The following is a 13,211-nucleotide window of genomic DNA, read 5'->3' as shown; positions in this document are numbered from 1 at the left end:
AATAAAAAAGGGGTAGTTGATTTGTTTTGTTCATAACGGATAGTTGCTGTAATGGCCAAAGATAGTGGTAAATTTAGGTTAGGTTACGTAATGTAAATGCTGGATAATTAATCAAATTGGATTTATATCTCAATTGTACGCTGAATCAATGGGTCGTAACGGTGATTGGCTTATCTGAAACCTTGGATGCGTTTTAACTATTCCCACTCGGGACGTAACATTTAGAAGTTGAATATTACATTTTTTTATTGAGAAATCATATGAGCAGTATGAAAGTATGGTAGCGTAGATAATAATCAGTAAAATCTAGATTTAGCCGCAAAAACGTCAAACTCTTAGTTTTAGAGTAATAAATCTTAATAGACACAATTAGAGCTGTGTAGAGACGATAGCTAGGTAAAACTAATTGGGTCGCGCTAGAAGGAGGCTGCAAACAGAGATTAGATATCTCTCGCAAACAGCCTGTGTGATAATGTTTAAACAGCGCCCGCGCCGCGAATCACCATAAATAGAATTCATTTGATTTCACCAAGATTCCTCTATTTCACATTAGTTTTTATCAGCGAAATATTTGCTTTTATATATCGATAGGATGAAATATATTTATAGATAGAAGAATATATGGATATTCTCATATGGCCAAAAATATTTATAACTTAATACTGTTACATAAAAACTTTTCTTTTTTTGAACTTACATATTTTGAATTTGGAACACGTATATTATTTTAAAAACTTCTTTCGATTTTGCGCCATTTAACATATTATTTTTTCATGTTCATTATCAAATTGCAATATGGAATGGGGTGTTAAAGAAAATAGGATTGTAGTGATCGCCTTGCACAAAGTGGGTATGGAGCCGTCGGTCATATTCCAGACACTTCAAAAGCTTGGTATCAGCAGTATGTTTGTATATCGTACTATCAACAGATACAACAACACTTCGTCCGTCGCACCAGAAACGGGGCGGCAGCGTGCTGTTAGAACTACAAAGGAAACAGTGCGTAAATCCATAGATTCGTGGCCAAACAGATTAAAGGCCAAAGGTGGCCATTTTGAATAGAATATATTTTTTTGCTAAGACTTGAATAAATATAATTATATATATTTTTTGATAATATTACATTACTTCATTAAAAAAAAATGCATTTTCATTTGCAACAGAACTTATGGCTGGACTAGGTAGATACGTAGTAGAAACGTGAAACGTTTTCGTTGGTTAGTAAGGTTCAAAGTCGGGAATTATGACAATACTAAGAACTTTTTACAATGAAATCCTACTAAAGCCACAGTTTTAGAAAAGTGTTTGCTTAGTCGGTAATATAAAACGAACTTGTTTACCATAGATAGAGTTCGATGCTCGTGCCCAAACGGTGCCAAAACATTCCTCACATAGCAACAAATAATTGTAATCTTATCTTTGTAATCCCTGAGGTGCGAATTTTTTGTGAGCTGCGAAACCAGAGAATTGTATGTAATTAAAATTCTTTTGGAATATTATTGTGTTTACATAGCTTTTGTTTTTGTTAGCGAATTTTGGAGAGTGGTAGGTATTGTCTTTGGTGTTTTGGGTATAAAAATATTTATCAAAATTATATTTACACTTTATATTGCCTGGCTTAATTTGAGCTTATAGCATAGGTAATTATGAAATACAGTTTGTGAAAAATTTAAATAAGACCCAATAAAATGCGTATTAATGATTCAAAAAATGTATTGACAGTTGTTCAGGTGTCCGTGAGACGAATCGTCAATTATCTAAATTTAGGTCAGAGTAATTATTTATATTAGTAATATTCAATATTTTTGCTCATATTTTAATTAAAAAGGAAAAATATTCCATATATTTTCTATAGATAGTGCGTTTTAAAATCGACTGACTGTGGCTATACGTAGAAAGGGTCTTTTTATGTTAACTTCAGTTTGCCAAAGTAAGACATGTTATGGTAAAATAATTTATGCACATAGAGTGTTTGTATATTATACTTACCTTATGGCATATATATGTCCATACAATATTTTTTTATATTCATTGTCGAACACGACGAAGTAAAAATATGTATTTGAAACATTGACGTAATAGGTAGATACATATACAAAATGTTTAAGGCCGTTTCAGGGTCGTTTGAGTTTACATACCTACATGTGCATTTATTATTTAAATTTGCTGAAGACTGAAATATTTTCACTGTGTTTACTTAATGAATAACTATGTTAAGAGACATGAAATGTAATATGCAAAAATTGTTTATATTATTACAGTTTTAATTTAAAATGTAACTAAATATGAGGATTTCAGTCGAAAGTGGAAATAAATAATAATTAGGTAATTGAATTGTGTGGTTGAGCCTTTAAAATTGACAAAATTTTCTTGGCCATTTATTTGTAAATTAACTAATATAAGTAGCAACATAATATTCGAAGAAAACGCATCGATCTCATGAAGATCGATCGCAATAAACAAACATGAGGTAAACTGTAATAGCGTAACGGAAGCACAAGATCTAAGTGGATAGGCATACGTGCGCGCGCGCCGCTGTTTGTCCATTCCATTGATAAAGCTCGCAATTTCTGCCAGTCGAGAGCGAGCCGCGGCCGTAAACGCTCATCTCGCGTACATTCCGCGTCTAAACGCGGTTTACCCTCATTTTTCGTGCACGATTTTATTCCTGGATCGACATTACTACTGTATGGCATGGTAAATTGTGTTTATTTTACAATTTTGGACTTAGATGCGGTATCGTATTACTTCATATTTTTTTACAAGTTTTGTTTAAAAACTTAAACTGATTTTTTTATTAATGAAATAATGTGATAATTTTGTTACATAATTATGTTTCTATTATAAGATAATACTCATTATCTATTCAGTTAGAAATAAATTAAACAAAAGCAATGTTTGAACTTATGACACGAGCCGTGCTTGACAAGTAAACTATTTGTTCTTATCTCCCATAGCTTTTGCAAAATTAAAACTAGTTTCGTAGTTTATATTGAAACTAGCCTTCATATATAACATTATAGGTTGAATTTTAATAGCGATTTATTTCTCTACTTTATATTTTTCGGCTATATTTTAAGCATCCTCAATAAATAGGGCCAGGGTTATGTTTGACTGGGCATCTTATCAGGAGGAACAGCAGAAGGCTAATGATTTGCGCAATCACACATGTCGCGTCCGCTAAATTTGATTGTGTGGGAATCTTGCAGCTTTATATTGTTGAATTAATTATAACACTTTGGGTTCTACGTAAATTGTAGTCGTTATTCCTGTTTTGTAATGCTCTTACAATATTTGCTTGCAATTTTCTTACAAATGAATGTTGTGTAATAAAACAAAAACCCTTTATCCAAACTTAACGCACGTAAAATCAGTAAGTTTGGAGGCTTATTTGTTTAGAAAACAAAACATCCATTGTTCAGAGTGGAATAAGAGGATAGACGGGTTCATTTATATTCGCGAAGTTACAAAAAGTATTTGGAATGGATATATTTTATTGTATGATCAAATTATGGTTTATGTATAACGTTAAAATAGGTTAAAATCTAACCAACCACTGATACAGATTAGCTGTTAATGTAGAACATAGATTTATGATGAGCAATTTTAGCTTTATGAGATAAAATGATGTTAAAAAAGGAGTGAAAATGAGATTAAAATTATATGACAGTAAAGTTCTTGAAATTAATGTCCATTGTAAAGCAACGAAAGCACTTTTTTATACTGTGGCTTTTGTATATATGTATTATTATAATTCATGACTTCGCCCTTTCTAACCAAACAAAAATCAAGTTTAATACGTATGTACGTACGTACTACGTGTCTATAATTGTTTTTGGCCATGGCTATTCTTCTTTATTATATTACTTATTTAATTATTGTCTACTTTATAAATTTAACAATATTTTATCAAATAAAGCTAAAAATGCTCATAATAAAAACTATGTTCTATATTATTAGCTAATCTGTATCAGCTGTAATAATTATTATTTAATTTTTCTATCAGCTTCCTGTATAATTGTGATGTTCTATCTAAATGATTCATGGCATTATCACATGTTAATTACAAAACTTGTAAAACTCTATTTTTGCAAACTCGTACAAATGGCATTTAGATCTCTGAAATAATAAAATATTATAAGTCACACACTGATATTAAAACACAGCTTTATTTTGTAATGCGTAAGTTGTTTGTATAGTTGTGATTAAGTTGTTGTCATTGGCCCTTAACACCTTTTCAAACATAATTCGCTATTGTATGCATGATTTTATTACCTCTGCTATTACCTAAAGAACGTCAAAGCCTTCGTATGCACTAGTACAGTGGTATTTATCCCTTTGTGATAGAGCTTATTCTCGTGTGCTCCGAAATTTTCAGCGTTTTAAGTTAGTCGTTATGAATTACAAGTTAACATGTAATTTTGACTATTGTGAGAGTGATATAAAATGTAAGGGATTGCTCAATGTTGTAATTGTGTACAACTGTAATTTGTGTTAAGTTTTATCACTTGTTAGTTGGTATTCTGTGCTCTTAAATTATTTGTAATGCACCAGTTAATTTTCTTTTCTTTTGATAGCAATATTACCACTAAAGGTATAGTAGGTAGGTACATAGGTTGGTTACAATTTTAATTGGTGAATGAACTCAGTCCAGAAAATATAGAACGGATGTTATTTAATTTTTCATTTACTTTTCTTCTTGCCTTTTTATCTGTCCGTTCTAGTTAGAGGTGCGTCTGCGCATCTAATAACTAGACAAACAAGTAAGATAATTGTGCTATCGCTGTTTGTACGATCATTTGAAACTGCTGCTTTACCTGCGTCCTCCACATTCCTGCTCTATTTGCTTAAGTGCATGTGTGCTTGTATTGTGACTACATTATTGTTACATCCAATTTGCGCATATTATCGGAACTATAATTTTTTGAAAAATGACTAGTTTCGTTTATCTGCTGAGTTTATTCGTCGAACGTCAAGGCAGAATACAAAATACCATCCGTCACTTCGACGTCCGTTGTTCCACAAATGAGCGTTTTTGAAGGCTGTTTTTGCGGCGCACCACCACTACGTGGAACCAGATGCCCACTGAAGTATTTCCGAACCAATTCGAATTAGGGTCTTTCAATAAAAGAGCGTACCAATTCTTAAAAGACTGGCAACGCATTTGTGAGCCTTGTGGCAATGTGAGTCCATGGTATCATTTAAGATCAGGTGAGCCTTATGCCCGTTTGCCTCTTGTTACTTAAAAAAGCAATAAAGAGGAAATTCATTCAATTTTTTGGTAGGATAAAAATAGTTCTATTGAACTTATTTCTCTTAAAAGTAAAACATGTATCAGTTACATTTTATCCAGAACATAAAAAAAATTATTAACGGAAGAGGGAATAAAGGAGATGTATTTTAAGTACAGCTGTTACTGATGCTGCGAACTGAGAACATGGTGAGGCGCCACACATCAATAAACAAAGCACTTCATAACCACTAACGAGAGCTTGTATAGGATCGGTAGCCTACTGCGGATAAGACTCACTACTTTGTAATATCGTTTTAATAAATCATGTACTTACGTATATTATTAAAAGCTTAAGTACACATTTAGATCGACAACCATGTTTAATAATAATCACCTTACACACATATACAAAAGATAGAGCTAGCAAATCGTATCGCTTGCAATTTGAAACAATTTTACAACGAAGTACTTAATATATTCAAGGCGGCATATAAGCTTTTGGAACATCAATATGTTTCTGCCGCAGCATAGCGCCGGGTTCGCGTGCATCTCAAATCACGCTAAGTAGGCCTTTGATCAGTGAAACACAACCGCTTGCACTTCCTACTCGCTATCAATGGCTTCTATCATCGCCTCTACATCATATCTAATATCGTATGGGCAATGCACCGTTATTTACTGGTATGTTTGTGTGAACGGCCGAAATTGGTTGGATATATTTTCGTTACTTAACTAGACTAGAGGGAAAAAAGTCTTTTATGGTTTGAGTTTTGGTTGCACTATAATATCCAGACTGGTAGTTTTTGCTATAAATGTAAATAATAAATTGAAATAAATCAGTGGCGCTACAACCTCTTTAGGTCTTGGCCTCAGTTTTCTGAATCTGTTTCATGATCATTTTTAAATCTAATAGGTGATCAGCCTCCAGTGCCTGACACACGCCGTCGACTTATTGGGTCTAAGACATGTCGATTTCCTCACGATGTTTTCCTTAGCCTTTCGAGTAAACGTTAAATGCGAACATAGAAAGAATGTCCATTGGTGCACGGCCGGGGATCGAACCTACGACCTCAGGTTTGAGAGTCGCACGCTGAGGCCAACACTGCTCTTAAAATGTAAATATTTAACTATTTATTAAGTTTAGGTACTGGCTCTGTTTTCTTATTTTGCCTACTCATGTGTGAAAAGTTTAACATCGGTTGTTTAAGTTGATCCTTGCTTCTATAAAAGTTTTCCTTTTGGAAATCGTACAGCACTTGTATGCATATTCATTTTTACGTACGGCGTTAAAATCTATTTTTGGTCCAATATCTTTTACACGAAATATCAAAGCAACAGTAAATTTTGTATGAAAACATTTTGGTTTTTCGCATAAAATCTTTGACTCCTATTCATGATAGAGCTACTTTGCAGCGATAAACAGCCTAAATAGAGTGTACACGCAAACTGTCAAGTCGGTAATTTGTTATACCTGGCAGTACAAATATTTGTTCAAAAATCTCAGAGTAGTTTCGTGATTTTAATATTTGCTATTACACTTAAATATTAATATAATTTTCATTACTTTTTATTGTGACGTTTATTGAGCGAGGCACAGGAATTTGGTTAATATAGAGATGTTTTAGGCGAGGGTTTTCTACGGAATAGTTTGTGAAGTAAAACTAATTAAACAATGTGAAGTACATCGTCCTCTAGGAGTTAGTTGTATTTCGGTCGGCGACGCGACCGTTGGTGAATCCCTACAAATTGGGTCCGAACCTTCTAATTGGAATTATTCGGTTATGTGTCGTGCTCGCTATTCTAATGTAAGTTTCAAATTATCTATTTATGTTGCTAGGAGGGCTAGTAATCTATAAATTTTACTATTATGTTAAATATGTGTTAAACTATTTTGCAAAGATTTAATAGAAAAAAATTAAAGATATATTTTAATACGAACAAAATTTCAATTATTAATCACTATTTTAGTATAACGTCCCTTAAATATCAGAAATCTAGAATAATGTGATAAAACAACTCATTTCGGTTATCTGCTGGCAAATATTGAACTGAATTCTGTCTAGATATTAATTATTATCAAAATAAATGCACAATTATGTCACGGCCATGTTGCATCAGCGGAGAATCGACTTTTGCCTTTGACAGGACTTCATGAGAACAATGACGATTTTATGGGTACATTTTTATTGATTTGTATATTTCTTAAATAGATCTGGAGAGAATCGAATTATTACTAAGCATTTTTAGAATTCACAATTTGTCTTTTTCTTTCTGTTTATTAAATTTGATTGGCTATCGAATAGTTTAAAATCCATCTTAATCACCTTGTCCTAGTAATAGATTAGCGTCACATCCTAACCTATAATGAGAATCGGGGTCGTTGTACGTCTGTTTGTCTATGATAAGGGTTATCAATCATCTTGATTGATGCGCTAGGTTATTTTTTAATTTTGCGATCTTACACTTAATGGGCACCTACTCAGGCGCTCGCAGCCCTTTATCGTTTTTGTAATGTTATCTTTTTGCTTCATCAAAGCAGAAATTGCAGGAAGTCCCTTTAGCGAGGAATAATTGTATATCCAATAGTCCAACAACGCGTTTATTTTACAACATATTTGTTGCTTCTTTTTATAATTACACATTTCATAGTTAAGCCATCCATTTCATCTCTAATTCTATTAACAGCTACCCAAATACCACCAATTAGCTGTGTACCAAAGCCATACATAAGATGCCAACGCTCAAAAGCTTGTAGTTACACAATAGCAATGCCACAAAAGTTTATCTGGGAGATGATCGGATTATCTGTGCATCAATCATTAGCTCTGCCGTGACCACTGCGCCGGCGCCGCACTGTCTGCGCACGAGTTCGATGACATTTGAACTGGCTGTGAGAGTTTCGGAGAAATTAAACGCTGACTCATTAATTTTTATCTATTAAATGCGAAATTTGAGGTGAAAGACGGACAAGGTTTATGCTTATTCAAACGATCTAGAATCTAGATTGTCAACAATTAGTAATTGTATGTAGATGATAAAATTAAAGAATTTTATATAAATTTCTGGAATAAAGAAACGTGAAGTGTTCTATTAACCACAGAATAATTACCGTCTACCAAGTCTAGATCCTAGAAATAAAATATGTTTTTTATAGAACGTACAAGAGGCTCACCTGATGTTAAGTGATACAGCCGCCCATGGACACTCTCAATCCCAGGGGGCTTGAGTGAGTTGCCGAGCAATATATCACCATTGATTAAAATCAATGACTACATATTAATTACCCATAATATTTAATTCGCAAAAACACCTACAGAATGCAATATATCTGTTACCTGATAAAGCAACGGTTACGTAATCTGCTGCTCCCTCGATACTAATTTACTGAATGCATTTGTATTTAAACAACGGTGTTTGATAAAGCCGATCAAATTAACATAGCAATTACAGTTCTAACAAATGGGCGTCGATAAATTTTCTAACAATAATAAATCGATACTTGGACAACTCTCACGAGTGGTACAAAAAAATACTCTTATAAATTGTGTTCGTAGTGAGGCTTTTTGAATTTAATTAAGAGCTTTGAGTCCTGTGGCGTTTGGCCTTCGAAATCCCGTTAAGGGGAAGGTTTGCTTTTTAAGTATTTTTGGATACCATATTATGACATAGTACCTAGTTGGTACGTTACGGGTCGCTATTGTCAACTTTTGCTACTTGATACATACAGTGTAAATTATTCTGTATACCAATTCTATTAATATAATAAAAACAGTCCCTAATAACAACCACATATCTATAATTTTATTTATTTTATATTAATTATTCTATATAAATGAAAAAAATTTATAAATATGTCAATATAAAATTAATAAAATAAAAATCCTTTAGTACTGCTTGCTCTGTTAGCTTGCATGCTAAATATAATGTAATGTAATATTTCTCCCTTCATTCCTATCTATTCCTTTACAGCTTGTCCTTCGACAAAGCCTCCACTTTTTTTTCCAATCGTGGCGTTCTCTTGCGGTTCGAATCCACATTAGACCCGCTACCTTTTTTATATCTTCCTCCCATCTTCTTATCTGCCTACCTCTCTTTCGTTTCCCACTCCGTTACAATTCTGTTCCATTTTTGCTTCTTTTCTATCATCATACCCCATCTCCACTTTAGTTGTCGGTATGTAATGCGTCTTTAAATTTTGATTTTATTTTGAATTTCGCCTAATTTTATTTTATCTTTCCTTTTTCCTCTTGTTGTACTTCTTTCCATACTGTTTTTTAAAATTATTATTAAATCTCGTCAATATTCATAATACACGCATGTATAACAGATGTAAGTACATTTTCGTATGAACAGGTGTAAGTTGGTAACGTTATACGTGGCCTTAATGCTATGAATATAAAATAAGGACCAATAATAAGTATAACACTGCGCTACAAGTCGGGGTGGAGTTGTAACAAATGACTAGTCCTCGCGCGGCGCGCGCGCATCTTTATTAACCGATCAATTGAGGATCATTGCGCTTGAATTACTTCTAGTTTCATCTACTGGCTTATCGAGATATTTATTAATTGATCTTTCAAGATAATCATTTCCTTCTTGTATTTTATATAAGATTTAAAGAAAATAGTTTATACTTGTAATGTATAAACTATTTTAAACATTATATTAACATAAATATCCAATTTAATATATTTTTACACTAAGGGTTTACATACTTATCTACAGTATGTGGGGTATTTGAAACAACTTGACAATAAAGACGGAGTGCAACTTGTGTGGGCACGATCTAGTTTAACGGAGCATATCCGAAGTGCGTGTATTGTCGCTAATGACCGGTCGTGAGCATTGCACGCGCACTACTATATTTCAATTTCTGACCATTGAATTGTTCCCATATCACCACTAAAGGGTGCGTGTGTCCTTAAAAAAATAAAATACAGTCCAGGCCCCCGACTGCCTAAATAACAAGATCTAAACTGTCCAATAGATTTAATATAGATGCGATCTCAAGCGTGTGGAGTGGCCCACATTCAATGCACAAAAGTTAAGAACGTAAATCTTATCTAAGGTCAGTGTTACGAGACTATGTCACTGATATATCTACTTTATTGTTGTTTTATCATTTTTATTGAAATTAATGCTTGACCCGCGATTGGCGGACTATTTTTAATGCGAAAGTACACTGTTAAACGCACTTGTGATAAATTATGTAATACATTGATTTTAATCACAATTTATTCTCATTCCAAAATGTAGGGTTATTATTTCTCCCAAACCAAAACACTCATATCGAGAGATGGTCGAACGTAAACAGAGTCCTGCCTCAAATGAATAGACCGTAATGAACTTGCCCCGGAGTCCCGTCCATGTTGAAAATTAACCTTGAGTAACGGTATTCGTTAGCTAAATATTTATTTGAATTCCCCTTTTTTAAAATCTTTGATCTTTTTTATATTCTTGAAACCTTTGACGTTTCACTATTAAATGTTAACAGTGTATTTTATATCTGTTCGCATGTTTTCAATTAAATTTATAATCTTAAAATATGAATTCATAGAAATAGGAAGCAATTTATTTTAATAAATATCAATTAAAAGCAACATTGGTAATCGTGTCTGATAACAAAAACCTACTGCCGTGCGTCCAGTTCATCAGCACTCTTTTAACATAAGGCAGCGTTTGATTTCTTTTATACAAGCACTAGCGATCCGCCCTGGCTTCGCACGGCTGCAATGCTGATACTAAATTCAAAGTGCTATAGTACAGGGAGAACCGCGGCCTCTCCCGCAATTTTTAAATTTGTAATATCTTCGAAAATATTAATTTAAATCCTATGCTGTAAAGGGCCATATAGATCTATATTAAATCAACAATGTATTTAAGGTATTTAATTTAAGCATACATAGGGACAGAGAAAGTGACTTTGTTTTATAGTATGTAATGATATCAAAGGTCATATAGTTATTTAGTAGTACATACATGTACTTATTTTCTACTATGATGTATGTTTTAAAACCCAATTTGCCTTTTAATCTCACAACCGGCACTTAGTACTGACCAGTGTGGTTATTGATATGGAATCACATACTAGAGCATGTCGGTGAACAGTGATCAGTGATTGCAGCGCATGAGTCAGCCCGCCCACGATGCCTTTTTACTCTACTCGTGTCGCAGTACCTACCAAAGATGCGACCTTGTCCCTAAACATATTTCAAATATAAAAGTTATTTAGATTTTAGGAATGAACTGTAGATAGGCGAAGCTTTATGAAGAGAAGAGCAAATGAGCAACTTTTAAGCAGGCATGATCTTAACCTACATCTTAACTTCTAGCAAGTGAGGCGCAGGAAAACTCTAGTCTCACTAATTTACTATTTTTATATTATTTAATTTGGGCAATTAAGTAGGTATTACCGACAAATACGTAGTTTACCAACGAATTAAGGTCCTTCAAGAAAAGAGCGGTCTTAAAATCTGAGTGTCTATGGGTGGCGGTGAACTCACTGAACATCAGATGAGCCTCTTGCCCATTGGCCTCCTGTTACATAAAAAAAACGTGGTCCATATGAAGTTGCAGTCTATGTTTAAAACGCTAAGTTGCAGTATATCTGATATAAATTAATCGTGGTAGATATAAAAATGTCTAAGCGCTTCCGTGTTAGTAAGATGCCATCTGCAGGATTGTCGTAAAAATGAGATTGTTTACTAAATATAGAATGTGTGTATCGTATTGGCCGGGTCGTCGGCCGTCGTTATCATTTCGGCACGGATTCTCCCCCCGCGGCTTCTAGCCATCTGTTTCTCATTGTTTCAACTATTGTTTTGTTGTACCCCTCTTGTGTCGGAGATTAACTTGTTTTGGCCACTTAAGTGGTTTAATTGAGGGTTTAAGTTGAATTTATGTCGCAATTGAAATCGTTAATATCAATGCGTTGTAATAAGCAAGTTGAATAAACTTATAAATTAATATTAAAATACCATATTAGGTACATCTTCATACTTAGGTTCACGGTATAATTGTGTTCCCAGGGTGATGGTGTCACAATGAAACTCCGATTGGTGGCTCTGGCGCTGGTGGTTGCAGCGGCGGCCGCCGACCCCCGGCAGAACACGCCGCGTCCGAGGCATTGGCAACGCGGGGCACGAACGCTAGCAGATAGATCAACAACGCAATTTGTAGGGTGAGTTTCATAATATACCAATATCGCTTTTTACTTTTTTTCAGGTTTTATTTACCAATATTATGAATAGTTAAACTGTTATTTGTCATTATTTATGTAACGCAGAAAATATATATATGCATATAAACAAGTCATAATTATTTGTAACGATTATAGTACCTAAATAATAAGTATGTATAATGTTCACATGTATTGGATAGTTAATCAATAATAAGATGTAATAGATCAAAGGAGCGGTCCGAACAGCTTGATTGTAACGCGTGGCTGTCAATTGGGTTTGTCTTATGTTGCTCCATTTACAAAGGCATCTTTTCTAGAGTGGCTTTAAGTAGACTATGACTACTTCTTGACTTTTATTGAAACTAATTTATTCGGTTATTTTAATTTCACCTTAGTTATTAATATTTTTATAACAGTCATTCTTTTTCCTAATCCGGAAGTCGATTCCTAGGGATAAGACCTATTGCGCACCTACTCACCTATTAAGAAAGGTACTAAATAAAATATACCTATAAGTATTCCATGCTCTGCATGAGTCTGCTTCAAGAAGGGCTTCGGGACTGTTTGACTTTCGTATTGTAACAGTAGGAATACTCGCCATCAGTTGAGATATTGAAATTGACAGGTTTTCCTTTGACATTCTCGGGATTGCTTTGTGGAATTATCTATTTGCAAGTGCACAAAAACAAAGCCATCTGCCGCGAAACAAATCATGACTCACTCAATGAGTTGAGGAATGTCCGCAATGCGAGCTTAAATCACTAACATTCATCTAAGGTTGTCTCGGGCTTATTTTAT

At 33.8% G+C, this 13,211-nt stretch overlaps 1 protein-coding gene across 3 annotated transcripts in view; it reads left to right on the top strand.

Annotated features, from left to right (window-relative positions):
• LOC125050205 (fibrillin-2-like) overlaps positions 1-13,211 on the top strand; it is a 44,519-nt gene that overhangs the window by 7,392 nt on the left and 23,916 nt on the right. For 2 of the 3 annotated variants that reach the window (XM_047649893.1, XM_047649891.1), the window contains exons 1-2: positions 2,553-2,697; positions 12,262-12,413. In XM_047649893.1, the coding sequence (XP_047505849.1) occupies positions 2,695-2,697; positions 12,262-12,413 (155 nt within the window). In that variant the 5' untranslated portion in view covers positions 2,553-2,694. Of the gene's footprint in view, positions 1-2,552; positions 2,698-12,261; positions 12,414-13,211 lie in introns of those variants that run through there. The other variant, XM_047649892.1, reaches the window with a different exon arrangement.

Source organism: Pieris napi, chromosome 6, assembly GCF_905475465.1.
Source record: "Pieris napi chromosome 6, ilPieNapi1.2, whole genome shotgun sequence".
Lineage (NCBI taxonomy): Eukaryota > Metazoa > Arthropoda > Insecta > Lepidoptera > Pieridae > Pieris > Pieris napi.
The sequence above is the reverse complement of the archived record's forward strand: the minus strand, read 5'-3'. Positions and strand labels throughout refer to the sequence as shown.